General features: G+C 39.8%; 4 protein-coding genes across 7 annotated transcripts in view; 3 read left to right on the top strand and 1 right to left on the bottom strand.

Annotated features, from left to right (window-relative positions):
• Positions 1–209: 209 nt before the first annotated feature.
• Positions 210–4,621, top strand: gcna (germ cell nuclear acidic peptidase). The gene is made up of 12 exons (XM_033974220.2): positions 210–459; positions 553–739; positions 816–888; positions 962–1,005; positions 1,169–1,235; positions 1,305–1,372; positions 1,954–2,373; positions 2,464–2,623; positions 2,716–2,860; positions 2,929–3,064; positions 3,617–3,821; positions 3,898–4,621. Exons 1-12 carry the CDS (start codon positions 370–372, stop codon positions 4,127–4,129), a joined length of 1,827 nt encoding a protein of 608 aa, XP_033830111.2. The 5' UTR covers positions 210–369; the 3' UTR covers positions 4,130–4,621.
• An 879-nt stretch (positions 4,622–5,500) lies between these two features.
• Positions 5,501–8,066, bottom strand: cetn2 (centrin, EF-hand protein, 2). The gene is made up of 5 exons (XM_033974081.2): positions 7,842–8,066; positions 7,577–7,741; positions 7,371–7,499; positions 6,134–6,271; positions 5,501–6,049 (listed from the first exon to the last, which is right to left on the bottom strand). Exons 1-5 carry the CDS (start codon positions 7,842–7,844, stop codon positions 5,960–5,962), a joined length of 525 nt encoding a protein of 174 aa, XP_033829972.1. The 5' UTR covers positions 7,845–8,066; the 3' UTR covers positions 5,501–5,959.
• A 743-nt stretch (positions 8,067–8,809) lies between these two features.
• Positions 8,810–12,395, top strand: nsdhl (NAD(P) dependent steroid dehydrogenase-like). The gene is made up of 7 exons (XM_033974207.2): positions 8,810–9,016; positions 9,589–9,750; positions 9,897–10,043; positions 10,111–10,239; positions 10,392–10,534; positions 10,729–10,831; positions 10,904–12,395. The coding sequence occupies exons 1-7, from the start codon at positions 8,996–8,998 to the stop codon at positions 11,234–11,236; spliced, it is 1,038 nt and encodes a 345-aa protein (XP_033830098.1). The 5' UTR covers positions 8,810–8,995; the 3' UTR covers positions 11,237–12,395.
• A 1,930-nt stretch (positions 12,396–14,325) lies between these two features.
• Positions 14,326–24,141, top strand: part of znf185 (zinc finger protein 185 with LIM domain) — a 24,156-nt gene continuing 14,340 nt past the window's right edge. For 2 of the 4 annotated variants that reach the window (XM_055225084.1, XM_033974206.2), the window contains exons 1-20: positions 14,326–14,466; positions 15,229–15,268; positions 16,406–16,523; positions 18,335–18,442; positions 18,510–18,536; positions 18,610–18,660; positions 18,741–18,788; positions 18,873–18,944; positions 19,873–19,953; positions 20,045–20,104; positions 20,668–20,751; positions 20,841–21,143; positions 21,220–21,273; positions 21,370–21,453; positions 21,978–22,052; positions 22,199–22,270; positions 22,479–22,562; positions 23,156–23,209; positions 23,337–23,390; positions 23,557–23,616. In XM_055225084.1, the coding sequence (XP_055081059.1) occupies positions 15,259–15,268; positions 16,406–16,523; positions 18,335–18,442; positions 18,510–18,536; positions 18,610–18,660; positions 18,741–18,788; positions 18,873–18,944; positions 19,873–19,953; positions 20,045–20,104; positions 20,668–20,751; positions 20,841–21,143; positions 21,220–21,273; positions 21,370–21,453; positions 21,978–22,052; positions 22,199–22,270; positions 22,479–22,562; positions 23,156–23,209; positions 23,337–23,390; positions 23,557–23,616 (1,499 nt within the window). In that variant the 5' untranslated portion in view covers positions 14,326–14,466; positions 15,229–15,258. Of the gene's footprint in view, positions 14,467–15,228; positions 15,269–16,405; positions 16,524–18,334; positions 18,443–18,506; positions 18,537–18,609; positions 18,661–18,740; positions 18,789–18,872; positions 18,945–19,872; positions 19,954–20,044; positions 20,105–20,667; positions 20,752–20,840; positions 21,144–21,219; positions 21,274–21,369; positions 21,454–21,977; positions 22,053–22,198; positions 22,271–22,478; positions 22,563–23,155; positions 23,210–23,336; positions 23,391–23,556; positions 23,617–24,141 lie in introns of all 4 variants that reach the window. The other 2 variants (XM_055225083.1, XM_055225082.1) reach the window with 1 other exon arrangement.

Genomic DNA, 24,141 nt, shown 5'->3' with positions numbered 1-24,141 from the left:
TTATTTTTTTATTTTTTATTTTTTATTTTGCAATTTGTATTTTGTATTTTGTATTTTGTATTCATTTATTCATTTATTTTGGCCCACTCTTACCCAAGAACACACCGGCAGGGGGCTGATGACCGTTCACTCCACGGACCAATCAGCGAACAGTCTCACACCTCCGAGGCCTGTGATTGGTCAATAATCTCCGTGACAACTTCCGCCGCACGTAAAGCTCTGGTTTTGAATTCTTCCCCGTTAGCTTCCGATTAGCATGAATGTTTTGTGAGGTTTTAAGTAGTTTTGGTGTGTAAGTCATTAAACTTGTATGAACATTTTAAAGCCGCGGATTAGTTTTGATGTTTAGGCGTTATTTTTGAAATAAATATGGACCAAGATACCCGTAAACTGTTTGATAAAGTTGCTCAAAAGATGGGCTGGATGGAGATGGGAGGACTGGACGTGGCCGTAGAAAACGTACGTAACGTCACTTGATCCACGTATTGTTGGAGGAAACATTTAATTAATCAACAGTTGAAGCTTTATTTATGCCAAATGTTGTGTTTTTAGCTGAAGGGTTCTATTGGGAAGAGCCGACATCCTGGGACCAGTGATACCAGGATTTGTGGAAGTGATGCTGATGCTGACAAGGAAAATAAACAGTTTAAAAGCAAAGAGAATGAAAATAAACAGTTTAAAAGCAAAGAGTACCGAGTAAAGGCTCTGAACGACTCGAGTGATGATGAGTTTGATCAATGTAAGAGATCAACAATAACATAAAGCCTCAGTTGGTTAAATAACAGCTTTAACTTTGCATGTCTTGTTTCTTTTAGTTCTTAAAAAAATGGCCACACCAAAAACCCAGAGCTCTTCTCGAAAACCTGCACCTGCCTCAAGGAAAGAGAGGTTTGGAATCATAAATCTAAAGCTGTAAATGAGTTTCCTGTTGATCTGACATGGAGCTTTTGTTTTGTTACAGTGTTGTTGTTGTGAGTTCAGACAGTGATGGCACATTTGAGACATGTAAGACAAATTTGTTCTGCTTTTTATTTATTTATTTTTATCTTTTATTTATTTTTATATTTGAATTTAGATGTATTTATTTATTATTATTATTATTATTGCCATTATTTATTTTTTATTTTTTTTGGAAGAATGATTTCCCCTTTTTCTCCTTTTTCCCTAGTTCTCACACGGGTAAAGACTCCTAATGTTAAGCCGAGGAGCGTTAAAGGGAGTGAGAGTGAAGACAGGTAATTTTTATTTCATTGTAAATAAAAATCTACAGAAGCAAACGTCACATGTGCTTGTGTCTTCCACAGCCTTAAAAACTTCATAGTGAACGACAGTTTTTCCGATGATGACTTTATCAACACAAAGTCAGCAAGAGGTAAATTATTTAAAAATATTACAAATGGTGGTAGTAAAGTACTGTACTTCAGTATACATTTTTAAGTTTCTGTACTTTACTTAAGTACATTTTAAAGTGGATAGTTTTACTTCGCTACATTTGAGAGCAGTATCTGTACTTTCTACTCTACTACATTATTGAACACGTCTGAAAAGTGAAAGTTTTTTTTTAATTATTATTATTGTCTGGGAGCTGCTGAAAAGGCTGAGGGTTTATTTTTAATGTTCATAATTTCAGCCAAACACAAATATACAAATAAAACAGCTAGAAAAAAAAACAAGTGATTCAGTTGTTTCTGTTGATCAAATTGCAGCACAAATCTGTATCAAAATCAGTAAATCTGAAGCCTTAAACAACCTCAAAATATGCACAAAATCCTTTTACTTTTTCCTCTTTTAAGTTTATTTTTAGATTTTTAAAGTGGTGCTTTAATACTTCAACTTAAGTAGATTTTTTCATGTGATACTTTTACTTGAATTTTTTTTTTTTTTTTTTACTCAAGTAACTAAATTAAGTACTTCTTCCACCACTGGCTGTTACTTTATTATTCTTTCCTGCAGTACCAAAGAAGATCCACACTCCATCTCAGGCGCTGTTGAGCAGACCCCTTTCCCAGTGTGAGTCTCCTGTGTTTATCAGTGATAGTGATGACGATGAGGATAATATTGTAATAAAGAGCACGTGGAAAACTCGCCGTAAGAAGTCCCAGCCGTCTTCAAACGAGAAAACGAGCACGACATTGCAGGGAGGTGGAGACTATTCACCGTCTGTGGCAACTAAACCGTCTCCCCTGTCAGTGTTCTCCAGTAAAGTCGTGAACTCTTTGGCGTCTGAAGTTTATGGTCCTAAGAGAACTCTGTCGGCACCACCCAAACTTGTTGAATCATCAGAATCTGAAGAGGAGTTTACTTCACTTTTAGACAGACTTAAAAAGAAAAATAAGTTGCTTGGTGGTACCACATCACCTGCCCCCAGAAAGGGTATTTGTTATTTGCTCTTAAATGTTTATAATTTATCTCTTAGTATCTGTGACGAGAACACAGTGTCTTTTCTGTTTGTTTTTTTTGTAGAGCTCAAACCTGTTGCAGTCGCCACTCCTGTGAACAGACCCAAGTCATCAGAATCTAAACTGGTAAACGAGACGCCGCTCAGTTTTATCACCCCGACTAAACACACGATTGTCAAACCGACTGTGAGCCAAACAGAGCCTCGTCTTGGGCCCAGCAGCAGGTAAACACTGGAGTCATGAACACTGACTCTGTGCTGTTGTAATAATGATGTAATGAGTTGATAAGCTTCCTTTTATTTTTTATCTGTCAAAGAGTTGCATTGTGTAAAACTCCCGGCTGCTTTTTGGAAACGCTCTCAAACCCCGGGACCACGTACGGCCGCAATTTTACACAAAACAAAGAAGAACTCACCAGCAGATTATTTAAACTCTATAATGCCAGTGTGTTTGATGGAAAGGTAAAAAATGTGTAACGTTCACAATAAAATGTTTAGTTCAGTGTGTAATTTATGTGAAATTATTGCAGCTTCCAGCAACTATGTCTGTTACATGGAATAAGAAGATGCGCAAAACTGCAGGCTACTGTGTCACAGGACAAGAACGAGGAGGTGGAGGCCGCTACGCCCGCATCGAACTGTCGCAGAAAGTCTGTGACTCTGCAGGTAACAAGGCCTGAAGTACACTGTGCTGGAAGAAGTACTCAGTTTTGTACAGACACCAGAGCAAACAAATACTCAAGTAAAAGTATCACATGGAAAAAATCTACTTAAAGCATCTGTTTGAAAATGTACTTAAAGAGTAAAATTGAAAGATTTTAACGTTTATCAAAATCACTACATTTGAGGTTTTATTAAAGTTGAGTTTTGTTCAACAGAAACAATTTAATCGATAGAATATACAAAGATTAACAGCTAGAAAAAACTTTTCTCAGATTATGAATTTGATAAAAAACAAACCCTCAGCCTTTTCAGCAATAATAAAAAAATACTTTTACTTTTCAGTCCTGTTCGAAAATATAGTTGAGTAGAAAGTACAGATACTTCTCTCAAATGTACTCAAGTAAAGGTAAAAAGTATCAACTTAAACATGTACTCAAGTAAAGTACAGATATCTAAAATGTGCTCCGATACTTCAGTACAATACTTTCCTGCTTGTATGTTGGAAATACTTTGTCACTTTCTATTGTCGGTATAAAAATTGTTGCACATCTTCAGACCGTTTGCGAGACACTCTGATCCACGAGATGTGTCACGCGGCGACGTGGCTGATAAACGGAGTTCGAGACGGACACGGAACCTTCTGGAAGCTGTACGCCCGCAAGTCCACAGTGGTCCACCCTGAGCTGCCCGTGGTCACCCGCTGCCACAGTTATGACATCAAGTACAAGTTCCAGTACCAGTGCACGCGCTGTCAGAACACGTAAGAGCAAATGTTTACATCTGTTTTCTCTTTATCCTTTTGGGCGTTTGTCATAATCAGGTTGTTTTTTCTGTAGAATTGGGCGTCATTCCAAATCACTGGACACAGAAAGGTTTGCGTGCGCCCTCTGCACGGGTAAACTGGTGCTGCTTCAACCCTCCGCACCACGGACTCCGACGCCGTTTGCCAACTTTGTCAAAGAGAACTATGGAGCCGCCCGACAGGAGCTGGTGGGACAGAGCCACGCTGAGGTGATGCGGAAACTAAGTGCAGACTTTGCCTTGAAAACGAAGCTGAGTCAAAGTTAACGTGAAACTCTCTTGACTTTAAATAATGTGATGAAATATATGTAAACATGGCAGCTAATCAAATGTATTTAGATTATTGAGGTAACTGCCAAATCTGAGCCATGTATGTGATGATTATTGTCGTTGTGTTTTATGAAATTCAAACCATTTCTTTTTGCTGTTAGTCCTGTTCCAGAATAAATATTATAGTTTTATTAAAATGCGTTTCGATTGTAAACTCGAAAATCTTTCCAAAGCACATCAACAAGGAGTGTCTGAACATTATAAGGTGAATAGGACGAGGGCGGAGCTTCATGTCTCCTCTGGCTCTAACACAATAATCACTATAGTACGTTTTGTTCAATATATGAAAGTTGGAGCAGTATGTTTTGGCGCTTAGTATTTCTCCTGTGAACATTTTCTTTACAAAAATGGGGAGATTTTGGCTATTTTTATGTGATACAATAAGATCTGAGCTGTAGAAGGTTGAATAGACGACTTCTGTGACTTCTTTTTTTGTGTATTTTTATTTATACAGGGGAACCCAATGAGAGCACGTGGGCGACCTGTTTAAAATATAATGCAAGCAGAAAAAACGAGTAAACAAATCCATTTAAAACATTAAAAACAGGAGCAGGTGTGTGTTTACAAGTTTGGTGACACAATCGCAGTTTAATAATCTGGTAATAAGTGTCCAGTTTTGATTTTCTTTGGAGTTTGTTCCATTTTGTGAAGGAAAAACAACTAAAAACCCTCTTTCCCGTCTCAGTTTGGGTGCGGCTCGTCCTTAACCTTATGCATCATGTGATCTGGGATTAAACGTTTTGGTATCAATGATTAACAAGCGCATGAGGGATTCTGGGAGTTTTTGAAGTCGTCCCTTATCGATACATTTCATACAGAGCTGGTTTCAAATCCATACCAATAATACTTAATTTTCATATTTATTTGTTGCATCTCAGGCCTTTTTAATGATGTATATTTAACAAGGAATTATCTTTCTAAATAGTTTCAATATTATAATTTATCAGGGTTCGTTTGGTTTGAAATGAAATAGCTCTAAGTCGACACTGGTCTTGTTGTTTATTTTTATTGGATGTCGCCTAAAGGAAGAGGATATGTTGTTTTTTTTCCCTCCTAAAATCCAGCAGCACCTGTGACGAGGTCTGTGCGTTGGATTTATTCACCGGCGACGCTCAACAGGAGTACGTTTGAACTATAATCTGCTCCTAGGTTCATGTGGGAGGACAAAACAAACGCACCTGTCGCTTAATAAGACGATTGGTTGGATCGACAGGAGAATAAAATCTAAAACGCAAGAAATCCCAGTCAGTTTCAATGCCACCGTGTGTGTGCTGAACCACTGCAGTGACGACAGTAAACAACTTGGAGTAAAGTTGCATGTTTGTTTTTAATTGACAAGTTCAGTACAAGTGTAATGATAATCCACAAAGAAAAGTGTGAAGGTTGTAAAGGTTGTGCAGAATCCATTTGAGTGGTTATGAACAGCCTTTAGCTCCTGGTGTAGGCACAAATTGACACGCAGCACTGAGGTGGGGCGTCACCTGAGACGGCTATCCGAAACAAAATGACACAAAACGGCAAAATAATCATTACAAAAACAGATTGTACATAGGCAGGCGCACTCCAAAATATATTAAGATTTTTTTTTACAATACAAACTTGCAAAGACCAGAACACTGTATCTTGCAAATTCAACATATTAAATACAATAAGACTGTAATATTCTGATTTTAGGTGTTTTTTAAAGACTTTTCATATGGCACGACAGTAAATCTGCAGCAATAACACGATTCATTCAAGGACACTTCCATCGACCTTCATCACGTGTCAGTACAGACAGGTCTTCTTCATGATGCGCAGAAACTCCTGCTGACTCACTTCTCCGTCTCCGTCTTTATCCGCCTCGTCGATCATTTCCTGGAAAAAGCAGAAGCAAAAGTTTCATTTAAAGCCTCTGATCTCTGTCCGTACGACGACACAAACCCTCTGCGTGAGTGATACCTGCAGCTCTTCATCCGTGACGTTTTCTCCCAGCTCTTTGGCCACCCTCTTGAGATTTTTGAATGAGATTTTGCCCGTTTCATCGTCATCAAAGAGTTTGAAAGCTTTGAGGATTTCCTCCTTCGAGTCCTTTTCAGCCTAAATTAGATGCATGTGTTACTTAACCGTTATATAATTAAATAACTTAATAATAGTTTTCACACTTTAAATTAGGACACCACAGTATTTAGTAGAGAGACACCGATATTTGCACTTCTTAGCGAATCGGCTATCGGCCATAAATTTTCAGCTCAGGCCGATATTTAGTTTTTGCTCTTCTGCTGCTTAAAGAGTCACACAAAGCTTTATCTGAACACTTCAGTGCAAAGATGACTGCTCAGAATGTGACTGCTCTGTTGAAGGTCTGTGGTAAAAGGGGACTGTAGGTGAAATTTAAATGACAGAATTTCATGAAAATCATCAATATCAGTCCAAAAATATCGGGAGACCTTGTCAGCCATCTTTGCCTTATTCTAAACAATCGGCATCGGCCATGAAAAACACAGTCATTCCATCTCTAATATATACAGCAATCAAAACATGTCATTTTAGAAGCTGCAAAAACAAAACACAATCTTTTTATAGAAACATCTCTCTCTACAAACATGTTCTGAAAGTGATTAGGTTATCAGTTTGTATTTCAGTGTGTAATCCCTCAGTCGTCCACGAATAAACCAGAGTGAAAGAGAAATTCTGGACAACTGGACAGAAAGTACTACAACTTTTTGTCCAGTTGACAGATTTGAATGTTCTTTTAGTAATGCAAGTAGAGCCATAATGTGCACAAATCCTACTCTTTAAATCTATAGTGCTAAAGTCTGTGTAATCCCTCCGTCATCCAGGTCTGATCCATCAGAAAAGCCAAAGTTAAATCTGTCACTGGACAAATTGTTGTAGGAGTGAAGACGTTTGGCTGCTCGTCCAAGCCGCTTCTTCAGTTCTGGTCAGATTACTGCTGGATATTAAGGCAGAAACTGTTAACAATAGCTGTGTACAGTGTCCGTGTAGTTAGTTCCTTCCTTCAGACAGACACGAGACAGTGTCCAGCTGTAATCTGACCAGAACTGAAGAAGCGGCTTGGACGAGCAGCCAAACGACTTCACTCCTACAACAATGTGTCCAGTGACAGATTTATCTTTGACTTTTAGTATACAGCACTAGAAAGCCAAAGTAGTATAATATAAAGCTACCAAACTACCATTTTCTGGGTCATAACGGCCAGGAAGTCTGTGAAGGTGATCTTTCCCGTGCCTTCCTTGTCCACTTCATTAATCATCTTCTTGATCTCTTCTTTCTTTGGTTCAAACCCCATGGCCCTCAAAGCCACCTGACGGAAACCAAACAGAGCAGAACATTATCACGAGAACCACAACACGGATGCACCAGAGCCTCCTCCTCTTGTACCTTCAGATCCTTCACATCAATAAGTCCAGATCCGTCCGTGTCAAACAGCTCAAAGGCCTCCCTGATCTCCTGCTTGTGCTCCTCTGTCAGCTCCAGTTTGGGGGTGGTCTTCTTGCGCGGAGGGGGTATGGGACCCTGCAGGGAGGGTCTCTTTGCACTGGTGGCCTGATGATTAAACACAAAAAAAACATATGACGTGCAGGATGCAATGAATAACATGCGAAAAGATGAGAAAAACAAACCACATCACCAAGGAGTGCCTTACCATTATCAGGCGAGGAGGACAGTCACGATGATTTCTGTGTTTTTAGACCAAGTACCTTTTATATTTTCGCAAACAAGGAGCGTTTGAACTGAAATAGCTCTAAGATGATGCTGGTTTTGTTGTTTATTTGATTGGATGTCGCCTAAAGGAGGAGGATATAAACGTTTTTTCCTCGCACTCTCCAGCAGCCGTTGTCATGGAGGAATGGTTGTCATGTGCGTTCGATTTGTTCACCAGCGACGCTCAGCTGGAAACGGTTCAGTCAGAGTCCGCGCCGTGAGTCATGTAGGAGGTTAAAACGAACGCACCTGTCGCCGAACAAGATGATTGGTTGGAATTCACGGAGGTATAATACGTAAAACACAAAATAAACCAGCCAGTTTCAGTTATTTCTCCCTAATTCTGCCTATTATCTTTTAAAGCGCACTTTTATTACCATAGCCTAAGAGCTGCTCTGTGAATTCATCCACAACGAGATCTATAAACAGTATTGAGAAGTAACTGAATACATTTTGAGTATCTGTATGTATTCAGGATACGTACAATATACATTTTAATGCAAATATTCAGTATTCTATAATTACATTTTCAAAGTATTCTTCCCATCAGTGAGTATATAAAGTTCTTATTGTTATTATCTTATTTTCAGTTAACTAAATAATTTCAAATAGACCTTGAGTTTATTTTACTCACTGTTACGATAAAGATTTTTTTGTAAATTAATTATTAATTTGTGTATTTGATTACGTGAAAAAGCAAATCGATTCAGTAATCATTAATGTGTTATAAAAAAAAAATAAATAAAAAAAATGACGTATTATAAGAACGGCTCTGATTGGCGCGCACAATTTGTGGGCGGGGCCAGCAGTCCTCCGACGTTTCCCATTCGTTGCGACAGTGGCGTTCTTTTACGTCCTTTACGTCCCATTGGCTGTACGTAACGTCACCTTTGTTCCGGGTTCTATTTTGACCAATCACAGAGCTCTTGTCACTCGGCTCATTCAGTCAGTCCAGCAGCAGTTTTGTGGAGTTTTGTGGAGTTTTGTGGAGTTTTGTGGAGTTTTGTGCACTTTCTGAGCTGTAACTTGCACATTTTGATCAGTTGGTGTTGTATTTAGTAAGTTCGTTGAGTCTGGTGCGACCAACTTCTCAAAATGACCACACGTTTGCGCCCGGTAAGTTGCACGTTTATTTCTACTGTACAAGCATTAGTCTGCCCTTAATATTGACTTACTCTGCAGAACCTCGTGCTAACTTGCATTCTCTCTTTTTCTTTTTTGCTAACTTACATCCTCCAAATTGTGGGTCACATCAAGTGCTTTTTACTTTTACTTCAGTACATTTGAGAGCAGTATCTGTACTTTCTATTCCACTACATTTTTGAACAGGACTGAAAAGTAAAAAAAGTACTTTTCATATGATTTGAGGGGTTATTTTTACCATGTTCATGCAAACATCCTGACTAAAGTTTTTGAGTCCAAGTTTCAGCTTTGAGCAAAACAAAAATAAATACACAAAATCATAAGAAAAAATAAATAAATAAATTGGTTTGTAGTGTTACTGTGACATTTTTAATTAATATCATTACATACAAATTGACAACACATACTTTTACTTTTTAAACAGATACTTTAATACTTTTACTTAAACAGATTTTTCATGCAGTACTTTTACTTTCACTTTAGTAACTTTTCCTCCTGTAGTTGTACTTTTACTTAAGTAACAAAACTGAGTACTTCACCCACAGAGTAATAAAAGATGCCTGGTCATTGGAGGGTCTGGGTTCCTGGGCCGACACCTGGTGGAGAAGCTGCTGGATCGGGGGTATTCAGTCTCTGTATTTGACATCTGCCAAAATGACGAGCTTCCCAGTGTCACCTTTCACCAGGGCGACCTCTGTGACAAACAAGTGAGTGCTACCAAAGAACTACAACTCGCGTGAGAGTATGACAAGAGTGTTACGTTTGGTTTTCACTGAGAAACGCCACAACAGAACACTAGGCAAATGTTGTATCTGAATTATTCATGAGCTGCCATATCTGGTTTTCATTCAAGGCTCTGCTGTCAGCTCTGAAGGACGTATCCTTGGTTTTTCACTGCGCATCTCCTGCACCTGCCAGTGACAACCGCGAGCTGTTTGAGAGAGTCAACATTCAGGGCACGAGCACCGTCATTCAGGCCTGTAAAGAAGCTGGGGTTCAGGTGAGGCTAGACCATGAGATGAGGCATGGTTTGGTTATTAAGTGTAAGCTTTACTGTTTATCTGTAGAAAATGGTTTTGACGAGCAGCGCCAGTGTGGTGTTTGAAGGCAAAGATATTAAGAACGGAAAAGAGAGTCTGCCCTATGCCAAGAAGCCCATCGACTACTACACACAGACCAAGATCATGCAAGAGAAGGTCAGTTTTATGATGGATATTTGTGATTATTTATGTTTTGATTTGTTGTATTGTGATTTTAATGTGTCCAAACCTTTGACTGGTTGTGTACTTAATGTATTTAAGTACAATGTTTTTGACACTTTCCTAAATCACCTGCTAAATGTTTGCAGCTGGTTCTTGAAGCGTGCGACAGAGAAAGTGGTTTTCTAACAGTTGCCATTCGACCTCATGGCATCTTTGGCCCACGAGACCCGCAGTTGGTTCCTATATTAGTGGACACGGCCCGTAGAGGGAAAATGAAATTTATTATTGGGTAAGTCTTGAGTCAAATGTTTTTCTGACCATAGACTGTGTAAAGAAGTGGACTGAGTGAGTGTGACGTCACCCACAGTGTTCAGCTTCAGTCAAATGAAGCTCATCGAGGCTGGAGCAGTTATAGGACGAGTTCCACATTTAGTCTATGGCTCTAACGTGATGGAATTACATCTGGACTTTGTTTTGCTGCAGTGACGGGACAAATCTAGTGGACTTCACTTTTGTAGAGAATGTGGTTCATGGACACGTCCTGGCAGCCGAGCGTCTCAAGGCAGATTCCTCTGTTTGTGGAAAGGTTAGACAGTATATGATAGACATTTAAAAACTTTATTTACAAAGCTGTATGTTTGACTGTTTCTGTTTTTAGGCTTATCATATCACCAACGATGAGCCCATCCGCTTCTGGGACTTCATGTCAGAGATCCTGGTGGGTCTGGGGTACCCTGCTCCTCGTTACCACCTCCCGTACCTGTTTGTTTATGGTCTGGCTCTCCTGCTGTGGATGTTGGCTCTGCTCCTTCGTCCTCTGATCTCCTTCAAACCCACTTTTACCCCAATGAGAGTGGCTCTAGCTGGAACACATCACTACTACAGCTGTGACCGGGCCAAAGACGACATGGGCTACACGCCTGTGGTCAGTTTGAAAGAGGGAATAAAACGCACTGTGGAGAGTTACCCTCACCTCAGACGAGGAGCCTGACTGTGAAAAACACAAGTAACACTTTACCATCTTTATAACAGATACAACATTCACTCAGATGGAACAAGTTGCTGCTGATGATCAGTGTCTAGGAATTATTTGCACGTTTTTGCCACTTGGTGGCAGCAGAGTGCTGTGATTTATTAAAACTGGTGCTGTTGAAGTTGTTCACCTGCCACTGTGTGTGCAGCACACACCTGTTAAGAGTCCTGCATTCAGATTAAATGTGTTTTTTTTGTACAAACTCTCAGGACTGTGAGTAGAATGTTACACACTGACCACACTGAAGATGAACCATGATGACCCCTGACCTCTGCCCCCACCCATGGCTTCACCTTTAGTTAAATAATTACCTCATAATTCTTCTTGATATTTTAGTTATAATAGATTTTATTTTTAAATTGCACAAACTCAAAGACACTTTAATGACAAAATCATTGGATCAGGGACTAAAGCAAAAGTACAAAAATACTTTTCCTGTAATCTTATCAAGATAGTGTTGAGTGTTTTAATGCAGCTGTCAGTCGATATGACATGGGAGGGGCAGTACAAACATTCCATTTGCCTTTTCTGCTGTCACCAGTGATTTAAGACCAGTATAAAATCCCATATTTAGGACATTCTCTCCTCTGTCCTGCACTGTCACTGTCTACACTGCATTTAGAACATTTATTTTTTTCTCTTTTAAGGAGAAACTTAACTCTAGGTCTCATTTTGTGACAAGAAGGTGGGGGTGAAGTGGAGATACTTAACATTCCCTTTAATTCTGCTGTGTCTAAATGATTCACTGCTGCAGTGAGACAGGGCGAGCTGTCGGACTGGTTCTGGCGCAGGGAGCAAAGGACTCAGCAGACGACTGTGTACTCACCACACTGAAACTCTCACTCACACTTTCATCTTTTCTCTCTCTGACAGATATTGTGAAATCTGTTCACACCCTTTCACATTTATAAATGTGCCCAGCGTGCGTTCAATTGTCTTTGCTCGAGTGGTAAACTGATCCCAGAGGTGGAACGTAATCAGACACTCGAGTAGTTTTGTACATTCTAAGAAAAAAAAAAGAAAAGTTTGAGTAAATACAAAGTCTGAATCAGCACTAGCACAACACAGAACATAAATATAATCCTGCTGTAAATGGAATAAACACTAAAAGTACTTCATATGTGTGTTTTCTTTTACATTTAGTCCACAGACATTTACACAGAATAATGTTTAACGTTTACTTCTCTTTTTTGTTCTAAATACTAAATCTTGTGCATTATTACAGTTTTTGCAAGTTATAAACCAACCCTGGAGTGGACCACTGCTGTGTACTTCTACTTAAGTACAATTATTTTGAAGTAACTGTCATTTTTGTCGGCTGTACCCTCCTCCACCCTCAAAAATCTCTCTTTTAAAAACACCTTTAGTAACAGTATTATTAGAAGCAGCAGCAGTGTTATTATAAGAACACGCTCGGATATGTTTACACAGAAAACAACCGCAGTATTATGACCTTTGACCTCTGCTTTTATATCAGCTTAATAAATACTCTCATGTTTTTTTTCTAAACAGGTGCTTGTTGTCATGAACCTTCTTAAAACTCCCTCGTCTCTCGTTTGAAACATTCAGGAGCTGTTTTCTCGTCTGTGTCTCCCTTCAGTTCGTGTTTTCTTTGATTGCGTCTCGATGATGATGATGCTGCTGTTTCTTCTTCTCTGTTTTCATTCTCAGCGGGAAACGGTGCAACATTCCCGGTGGAGACGTTGCCATGCGCCACTTAATTTGTACATAACCCGCTCTGTGTGTGTCTGCTTTCCGTCCACTCCTCCACCGGCTAATCACCTGCTTCTTTGTGTGTCAGGTAACGCTCACGGTCAGAGGGAGATAATGAAGTACAAGTAGTGAAGTACTGCTTAAGGTATGTGTGTTTTACAGCGGATACTTTCACTTTTACTTGAGTACATTAGAGAGCAGTATCTGTACTTTCTGCTCCATTACATTTTTGAACAGGACTGAGGAGTAAAAGTATTTTGGAGCGTTATCCCTTTAGTCAGAGAAATATTCTGACTGAAGTTTTTCAAATTCAAGCTTCGACTTTGAGCAAAACGAAAATAAAAACACAAAATTCAAAAGAAAAGTTAAGAAATAGATTTGTTTTGTTACTGTTGAACAAAATATGAATCAGTTTGAATAAATATCACTTAATTTAACACAAATGAACACAAACAGGTACTTAAATACTTTTACTGAAGTAGGTTTTTTCATGTGATACTTTTACTTTTACTTGAGTAACTTTTTACCTCTGTCTTTTCTATGTACTTTTACTTAAGTAGCAAAACTAGTACTTCATCTGCTATTACTCATCATTAACAAAGTGAGAGATGTACACAACAAAAAAGTGTGTTCTTAGCAACGTGTTACGCACACAGAAAGTTACACACACACACACACACTTTCATACAGACACACACACACAAACACACCCCCTCATACAGACACACACACAAGCACACCCCTGCATACAAACACACACACACACACACACACACACACACACAAACACACCCCCTCATACAGACACACACACAAGCACACCCCTGCATACAAACACACACACACACACACACACACACACACACACACACACACACACACACACACCTTCATACAGACACACACACACAAACACCCCAACAGGCACACGCCTGCATACAGACACACACCTTCATGACACACACCTTCATGACACACACTGATACATACATGCACATTCACACAGACACACTCATAAACACACACCGTCTCACACACACACACAACTCCACCCTCCGTACAGACACATGCACACTCACACACAATCATAAACACACACACACACACAATCATAAACACATACACACACACAATCATAAACACACACACACAGACACACATACAAACACACACACACACACACACACAGCTCCACCCTCCTACAGACACACACATGCACACTCACACACAATCATAAACACAGTCTCACACACACACACCATCATAAACACACACACACACACACACAGCTCCACCCTCCTCTTGACTGGCTGAGCTCGTTGTACCTGAGCTTCACTGTTACAGGGACCAGGCACCTGTCAAACACACAGAGTTCAGTCTCGTACGACTAGAGCTACACACACACACACACACCTCCTGGACACACACACAGCGTCTGGACACACACACAGCGTCTGGACAGTTCCTCTTCTCTGGTACGTACCAAAAAACTGTTAGATTTGAGACATGAGTGTGAATCTGCGCTGCGTCTTTAGGTAAACGTTGACTGTGTCTCACTGTTCGCTCTCATTTCGTGGGCGTTTCTCTCTGATTATTGTGGAGTCGTCCGTCTTGTTTTAACTTTTTGCTCTGCTTTTCACAAATCATTTATTTACGATGTCCTGAGCCGTGGGCAAACACGTCCTCTGAGCTCTGGGTCTGTTTGTTTAAGCACATTTTCGATTCAGCGTTCTTAAAAAGACTTTAGGAGAGCTCAGTGTGATTCACTGGGCCCGAGGAATTAAAAAAATAAGTTCCATTTGCATTTTGAGTTTGGCTGTCGCACAAGTTTGCATACGCTCGAAGCCAGCGCCTGTGCCAAGATAAAAGAACACTCAAGTCATTAATATTTTGGATTTTAAGTGTTTCCTAAGGACAGGTTTTCACTGAGCACAAGCTGATTTTTTGCTCATTTGGAAAGGGCTTAATGCAGTTGTTCATTTAATTTCCTCCTCGTCTGACGCTAATTTAACTCATTTTAAGACAATATGGAGGAGCTTTTGGCTTCTCTTCTGAGGCGATTGTGATGTTTTTTTGGAAAGTGGCAGGACAGGATAAGCAGCATGTCTCCAGAGTGAGACAGGAGCATTCCTTTCTTTACACATGTTTTTTTAACGGTGGAGGACAGCGTGGGAATAAAGCATCGTTCACACTTATAACAAACAGTATTTGTTACATTTACTTTTATTTTGTTTCAGGATTTGTGTGAGACCGAAGCGAGAGCAGCCATGTCGACCGGTAAGAGCCGACGTCACACATCTGAGTCAGAAGTGTCATAAGAAGCTTGGTCCTCATAACATTCAACTGTGAAACTCTGTATTTAGGTTGAGTCTCTTTTCCGGAACGAAGAAGTGATAAAAAACAGTTGCAAGAGTAAAAAAAAAAGTCACTAAAAATTGTCTAAATCTACAGTGTGGCCCAAAAGTCACTGACAGTTGAAAAAAACCCATAACTCTTTTATTTCTCAATATTTTTATTTTATTTTTCCAGAGCATTTAGAACGACTCTTCCCACATTAATCTGAGCAAATCCAGCGCCGAGGAACGAACCCTCATTGTACAGTGGAACTTTGAGTCACATGGGTCAAATTCGACCCAATACCAGAGACGCCCCGAGTGTAAATGACATTAAAGGAATAATAAGTGTTTTTCAAAGACAGGGGGCAGTATCTCCACAGACCTGACTAGTCCCGATTCTGTCTTAAAGAAAAGGTGTTTGTGAAAAAACCTCAGACGACTTAATAAACGACTTAAAACGTGATATCGAGGATCAAATAAGAGACATACGCCGGAAATTAGGTCATTGTTACTTCCCCTGGTTTAAAATCTCAGAAGGTTCAGTTTATTTTCTGCTAAAATCTGGTGAATTTAACTTAAGAATTATAGGAGCGACTGAAGATTTAAAAGCGTTTGGCCTGAGATATTTAGGATGGAACAGCTAATTTACACAATAAACATCCAAAGGAACACGTTTTATAATAATTAGAACAAATAGATCAAGTAAATCAACACAATATCACCCCAAATATAACAGATTTTTTGTGATTTCTCCATTTCCGGTGAAGAATTCTTATTTTCCTGTACAGTATATTTGCATTTAGACTGTTTGATTGCATTTTGTTTTTCTCGTTAACCCCCCGGTTCTTGTAAATATGTTTTTCTTTTTCCTTTTTACTCTTAATTAACAAAATGAGATGGGACCAAAGAACAAGTCTCTGAAAAGCCCCTTTAAGAGACTTGGAATAATAATAACACTTGTTTCATTTTGGATTTGAACTGGAAGAAATGTGTCTGTTCAATGTGTGTTCCTCCCGAAATGAAAGAAAAAAAAAGAAACTCAGTCCTGACTAAGACGTTGGCTCTGGTTTTGTTTCAGGGGGAGACAAAGCTTCTGTGTTTAAAACCACTAAAGTCCGAACCAAACTGAGAGGAGATAACAGTTGGCTGCAGCGTCGCTCTGAAACTCCGACTGAAACGGGAGAAGAGAAGCCCTGGTAAGATCAGACAATCCTCGAGTGAAGCTGAAATTCTGTTTAAACGCGACTTTTGTGCGTCAGGAGCTCGGTTTGTTGAGTGTTTGGCCTCTGAGCTGAAAGTCGGACGTTTAAATCCCGTTCTTGAAATAAAACATCATTATTTGAGCATCAGATTCGCTCCCACACATGAATCCCGTCACTGTGTCCTTGGGCAAGACACTTAACCCACCTGTCCCCAGTGTTTGTGTGCACTGCTCTGTGATTGGATGAGTGGTTCCTTAGAAAAATACTAAAAACAGTCCAAGAGTTTACATTTTTAAGTCGTTATTTCTTCTTTCTTCTGTTCGTTGGAAGGACATAGTTGTCGAACACGTGGTTTTTGTTCATCTGGAAACAAGTTTGATCTTTTATCTTGAGGTTTTGGATGAAAAATGTCTTTACTCGGTGTTTAATTTCGCTCTCCAGTGCATGAAAAATACTTAATCTGCTCTGGTTGGTTAATAACTTTTGCCAGATTCTCATTAACGAGTCCAAGTGTTTCAGTGTTGGTTTAATGTTTAAGAAAAAAACAAGAGATCCAAGAGATATTCCTCAGAGACGTTCCACAGCTCTGGTTCTACATATTTACGTCTGATTATCTTACACTTCAGATAAAGGCGGAATTCCAGGTTCAATATAGATCCAGACTTAATCAGATCCACGTTTTGTTTTGGAGCCGACGTGAAACTGGAGAACTGAAGAAACGGCCAAACGTCTTCACTCCTGCAGCGTTTTGTCCAGTGACAGATTCGCAATTTGTGATTTTTTTTACTTTTAAAACTGTCTGTGTCTCGCTCAGTCGTCCTGGACTGATCCAAAGCAAAAGAAAAACTCAAATATTCCTTAAAAAGTTAAAAAAGTAAAAGAGTGAGTCTGATAATAATTAGCTCACAATATATTGAAAATTAGGTCAGATATTTTCATAACATATTTAAATAGTGGATTTATTTATTTATTCATTCATTTATTTATTTATTCATTTATTATTTATGTATTTATTTATTCATGTATTATTTATTTATTTATTGATTCATTCATTTATTTATTATTTATTTATTTATTTATTATTTATTCATTTATTTATTTATTATTTATTCATTTATTTATTATTTATTATTTATTTATTCATTATTTATTTATTTATTTATTCATTTATTTATTTATTTTATTGTTGTGTCTTGCATATATTAAACACCATTAAACAAACAGTTGCCAGACGTGTGTCACAAAAACCAAAGACTCATTTAAACAAACTCATCTGCTGCTTCTTCCAGGTTTTACAAAAATAAAAAAAAATGAAGAAAACTTATAAACATTAGACTTAAACAACCATTTCATCTTATTAACCAGAACATCTCAGTGCACTGGGAGAACATTTCATCAGATAAACCATTTATAAATCCATCAGAAAATGGACAAAACGGCAAAAAACGAGCTTCACTTTCCACTTCTCCAGCTCACACAAACCACAGAGTCTTTCTTTTCCAGTTTCTAAGATAAAAACGGTTATAAATATGTATATAATTTAAAGATTATTGTGTGATCCATGTTCAGTCTCATCCGTCTCCTGCTTTTCCATCCGTCTCTGTTTTTTTTAACCGGTTTCTCATTTGGCACCGGGTTTAATTGGGCATCAAAAAAGATGTTAGCGCGATGGTTGTCACGTATAAATCATTTTAATTTTAACTTTAAGCTCTTCCGTTAAGGCTCGTGACTGATTATGATTAGCCCCAGACTTGAGCCCGATGCCAATTCATAAAAGTTAGTACATTTTTTTGACCCGTTAACAGGATTGCGGAGGTCCGAGCCAGCCGCCTGAACGGAGCCAACGCTGAATCCAGTCCAGTGTCTTCGCCGGTCAGTTCCGCTCCATCGCCGCTCCCGACCAGCCCCGAACGGTAACTTTAGCAACCTCTTAATACGACGTAACATGCGATTATAATTCTAAATATGTTCTGGAAGCAGGTCACCCACGTCTGGATTTCTAATCAGGTAAAATCGGTTTGTTTTCATGGCTAAAATATTCAACTCCTACCTATTTATTAATTCTGCGTTTTGTTTCTAGGGGAGTATTTACCAAAACGGAGACGACGCCCACAGCATCCAACGGCTACAGGTCTGAGGTTAAAAGTGAAATAACCTGATACATTGAATATTCCGCATATCCTCATGAGTCATTTTGTGTTTTATTCGCAGCGGAACAACTCAATTTACCAAAAAAACATCTGAGACCTACAAAAAAATGTGAGAGCGCTCAAATCCCCGGTTCGCAGTCGGCACAAAGGCAGTGTTTTTGGAGGATTTTAAGTGTGTTTTTTTGTCCCTTAGCGCCCCCCACACTGTGAGGAACGCCACAGAGAAGCAGGAGGGTCAGCTCAGCCCGGACGAGCAGGAGAAACGGTGAGATCGAAACACAACCAGAGAGAAAAGGTTTTGCGGATTTATTTGGTTTTGTTTGTTGGCGTTGGATCAATATCACATTTTTACCACTGTTTTTAGACTGAGATGTCCCGAGTAACAGACATTAAAGCGCACGTATTATTTTATTCTCCGATCTGTTTTAATGTTTCCTCGTCACAAACAGACCTGGAGTTGTGTTATGTTTCATTCTCACATGTTTAACGCACAAACCCTGCATTTTTACGCTGAGTTCTTGTCTCAAATTGGAAAAAAAAACACCTGTTCCACCTTGTGATGTCATCAAGTGGCGATACAGGAAGTGCTCTGCTGTGTTTTTCTGTTTTTAAACTCCACACGCCTTCATTTCTAGAATCATGTGGATCATTTCAGCTCCCGGAATTGCAAATCTCTACTGAACTAAAGGTAAAAAAAACGACCACTTGATGACATCACAAGGTGGAACGGAGCATTTTGCGCTTTGGAGATGGAGATAAAACACAACTCCAGGTCTGTTTTTGAGGAGGAAACATCATTCGAACATGGATTAAACCTCACAAGAGTCAGTTTTGTGTAATATAAAGGTTCACTGCTGTGGTTTAGGGGTAAGTTTGCTCGTCTCCATGGAGATGTTATTGCTTTGTCTAGAATAATCCTCAGTATGGCATTAAACAAATCTAAAAAAAAAAGGTCTCGTCTCACTGCAGATGGATCAGAGAAATTCCAAACTGAAAAAAAAAAAAAAAAAAACACTCCCTCCACCAGAAAAGTTGAGCAGTGGAGCAGCATCTTTAATTATTCATGTAATATCGGGGAAGTCAAAATCCATATTTTCTTTTCGAGGTGGATCATGGGGGATTTTGTAAAAAAAATAATAAAAAATCTACTAAAAAAATACTGTGTTGAACATGTAAAATGATGTGTTTTGCAGAACGGAGGCAGCCAGTAGTGTGTTGAGGAAATCGGCGGCGAAACAGCGCTCGTATGTTCTGTCTGCGGCAAAGTTATACGAGTATGTGCACGTAGATCTGGAAATACGTGTTAAGAGTTGGTTCTTTCATTGTACCAAACTCTGATCAGTGTTTTTTTCTGCTCCCGTTTAGGTCTAAAGACAAAACCCCAGATCTTTTGGTGAACAGCTCCCCGTCTTTTGTGGCTCAGAGGTAAACGTTAATATCCGTTACTCAGTTTAAACCGTAGACTGTTTGTGTAAATGGACATAGCTAACATGCTAGCAGCTGTGTTACAAACAGGAAGTGAGCATAGATGCTTCCGGGTCCATCAACTCTGGTTTCAATTCACTTTACATTGAAAAACCGTGTCCCCTCACTCGAAATTCTGGTCTTCAAATGATCCTGGTGTTTTTATTTCGCTTTTGTGTCTGTAAATCAAGATATAAACGTTAAAAACAGACAAATCAGGCGCCTTCTTTCCTCGAGATCGCTTCTGTTAGCGTTAGCAACAGGTTTGATTGACGTTAGGGGCGTTAACTTCAACATCCTGGCTCTGGATTGGCTCTTTGGTTGCTATGATACTCGCTCTCACTTCGTCTACGTCTTTGGTCTAACCTTATCCTCTCCGTTCTCTCTCGGACCAAATAACTTCATATATATTCCCGTATTTTCTGACTTTACCTCAGCTCCAACTGCGTCCGTCCAAACCATCTCGTTGTAGCTCATTATCTCTTACAAACGATGTAATGTTTTGTGTTTTTGTTGTGATTAAGGGTCCAAATCATAGATGATGGAGAAGGTAATGAAACTCCCTCACCCCCGAAAACCATTGCTCCTCAGCCCAAAGCACGAACTTCGTAAGACCAACTCTTTTTTTGCAATCACTCATTTAATCACCGCTCGACGTAATTGCTCACATACGACTCATCGCTGGCATACTTCTCAGGGTGAACACGGGGTCAAGGAAAATCGAGATAACGGAAGAAATTAAGACAGAAGAAGTGAAAACGGACGAGAAACCCCCAGAGGAAGACCTGTTTGAGAACACGGAACCAGGATGCACAAAAGTGGCCACTCCTTTGCCAGAACTTATCCCAGATCTGGTCCAAGCCACTTACGTCAAAGCGGATGAGTCAGGTGAAGCCGAGCAGCCTGCGTCACCTGTAGTAGAACCAGCTCCGCCCTCTCCACCTGCCACAGCGCCGCCACAGACCGCGACAGAACCAGAGCCAATTCATCTACCACTAAAGTAAGTCTCAACTCGCACGACCGGTATGTCTTTTTTAAACAAATATATCGACGTTTATCTTTGTCTCTTTTCACAGCCCTGACACCAACCCTCTCATCCCAACGTGTTACGCCGACACAACTCCAAAAAGGTACAAAAATAAGTTAACATCTGGGAATTATGATTAAGTAAAAAGTCCACAAAAACAAGGCTCAGCGGTTCATCTCGTTTTGTGATTTTATTTCAGATTTAAAGTGGAGGAGCCTCTGCATCTCGTGGAAGTCGACACACCAGAAGCCAACCTTGTAGATCTAGAACCTGCTCAAACAACGTAAAATTATTCAGACGCTGTTCAAATCTTAACTATGAAACGTCGTCCTGTGAATTGGGAATTAGCAGTTAACATTATTTCATCTTGGGTTTTGTTTTTAACTCGCCTTTTCCCTTCGCTGTGTAACTTTTCTGATGGAGACGCCGCCGCCTTTTTGTGTTTCCGGGGAGAGATTCACTTCACAAATATAAAACGCATGACAGATTTGTTAAATTAGTTGCGGATAATTGCAGGAATTTCAATAACGTCTCCATGGCGACGAGGCGGCGGCGGATTCCTCACCGAGAAAAGTCACATAGTGCATATTTGAGCAGGGCGAGCCGGTGCGTTCACTCACGGAGCAGCTTCCTCGTTCATGTCGGAGGAATTTGATATGATACGATGATATGATGTACCCAGAATTCCATGTTTTTTGACCTTAACGAACCTCTAAACACTTAAAAAACGGATATTAACACTGACATTTTTGTGCAAATATGTTCTAGTTGTGTCAAAATAACTGAAAAATGTCTCTCTTTTTGCAGCATGGAGGTTAAATCAACTTCTACAGTCACTAAAGTGGAGCCAGCGACTGATGATTTACTGGGTTTTAACGACAGGTTTGTGTGATCCAGTCTTTCCCCAGAACATCAACGCAGCCTGTTACGATGTGTGAACACAAGGGGGCACTGTTGCACTGTTGTCCTCAGAGCTACACACTAAATAAATTCACTTTTCTTTTGTTTTTTTTTTGTTTTTTTTCCAGCCCAGAGTTGGTTTCCCTTGTCCCTTCCAGCCCTGGACCATGGAGTCAAGATCTGCTTAGCCCTGTAGAGAGGTATAGTATAGGAACAAGTATTTCCCACCCACATCCAAACACCGTATATATATTTGAGTATTACTATTTTATAAGTTGGAAAATCAATACTCTTCTAAGCAAGCAACCTTTTCTTACCTTTCTGAAATGGATTTACAGTGTCAGGAGAGAAAGAGCCAACTTATGGGCTTATAACATTTTTTTTTTGTGTTGTTTTTTTTTTTTATAGCACGACGCCAGCACCTGTCAAACCGAGCGGCAGCGTCATGGACCTGCTGTCGAGTGAGGACATTGCAGTGACAGAAATGCACAGGTGAGAGATGCTAATTCGTCCCTGAGGTAAAGACAGACTGTGTATATATGGACATAGCTAACCCGCTAGCCGACTGTGGCTCCAATTCACTTTACATTGGAAAAACTGTGTCCTCCGTCTGCAACTTCTCCCGTCAGACTCGTCGTTTTGGTCTTAAACGTTCGTATTAACCCTCTACATGATCCCGAGGCTTTAATTTCAGTATCGTGTCTGTAAATCAAGACGTGAACATTAATAACAGACAAATCAGGTGCCGTTTCCCTGAGATCGCTCCTGATCGCGTTAGCAACAAGTTTAATTGACAGCGTCGCTAAGCGTTCACTCCGCTCACACTCTAAACCAAGCAGAAAGGGGCGTTACCTTCATCATCCTCGCTCTAGATTGGCTCTTTCGTCGCTATGATACTCACGGTTTGATTCCCAAATATGAAACTCGGCTCCGAATCGGCCTCATAACTGCCTCGATGAGCTTCATTTGACGATGTTCACTACAATAAAAGTCTGATCTTCCACTCAGTGCCTCCAAAACGTTTTATCTACGCGCAGTATACAGTGTTGTCTGATTAGTATTGGGTTTCTTTTTGTCTTTCCCAGCCTCAGAACGCTGCCAGAGGAGGAGCAGCAGCAGCCAGAGACGAAAACACAAAGGTACACATCGAAATGGCAGCTCTTCTTAAACAATTATCAGTCAATGCAGCACCAAAGGAACACACTGTATCCAAATGTGCCTCGTAATCATTTTGACGAACCTCCTTCTTTTCTCTTTTCCTCCCAGCGTGACAGAAACAGTCACAATAACAACCCAAACTGTGATCGTTACTGATGAAAGGTAAGGGGACACTCCGCTCTGCGCTATATCGGGGCTTGTCAAGAGCAGCTTTCTGCCGTTCTAAATAGTGTATGAGGCAAACGGCGCTAACCTTTGCTTCTCCTCCTCCTCCTTTTATCATGCCATTCTTCCTCCTCCCTTTTTCCGTGTCTCCATCGTTGCGCAGTGAAGAGGAACGAGCAGATCCCCAGAGTTCACATGTGATTACTACAGTGACTGAATCCAGGTACTTAATTACACAACGACGTCACAGCCCGGTCCCCGGTCGTTTAAAACTATTACAAACCAACACTTTTCATTACGAGCCTCAGTAGGAGTTCATTTTCTTAATTTTAGCTTAAAATGAAGTTTAATCTGGCTCATTGCTCATTGTTAAAGGTGCAGTGTGTAACATTTCGGGCGGAGGGTGCGGCAGCGGCTTGTTTCTTTGGAGATGTTATCGTTTTTTCTGGAATGTTCCACAGAATGGCATTTAACTTACATAACCAAGTGTTGCAAGTGTTTTCATCGCTCAAATACAAACACACATATGACCTGTGATGTGTCTCTACAGCACGTGTCAAACTCAAGGCCCGTGGGCCAAATGTGGACCACCACGTCATTTTATGTGGCCCACGACAAAGTAAATTAAAACATGACTATCTTAAAATATGAGTTTATCAGGAGATGCACATTACACAGCCATTTTTTCATGTCTACGCAAATCCATATGTAATATTTGAATAAGTAATAAATATAGAAACGGTTAATT

Source organism: Periophthalmus magnuspinnatus, chromosome 10 (assembly GCF_009829125.3).
Source record: "Periophthalmus magnuspinnatus isolate fPerMag1 chromosome 10, fPerMag1.2.pri, whole genome shotgun sequence".
Taxonomy (NCBI): Eukaryota; Metazoa; Chordata; class Actinopteri; order Gobiiformes; family Gobiidae; genus Periophthalmus; species Periophthalmus magnuspinnatus.
Note: the sequence above shows the minus strand (reverse complement) of the source record. Positions and strands in the feature narration are given on the sequence as shown.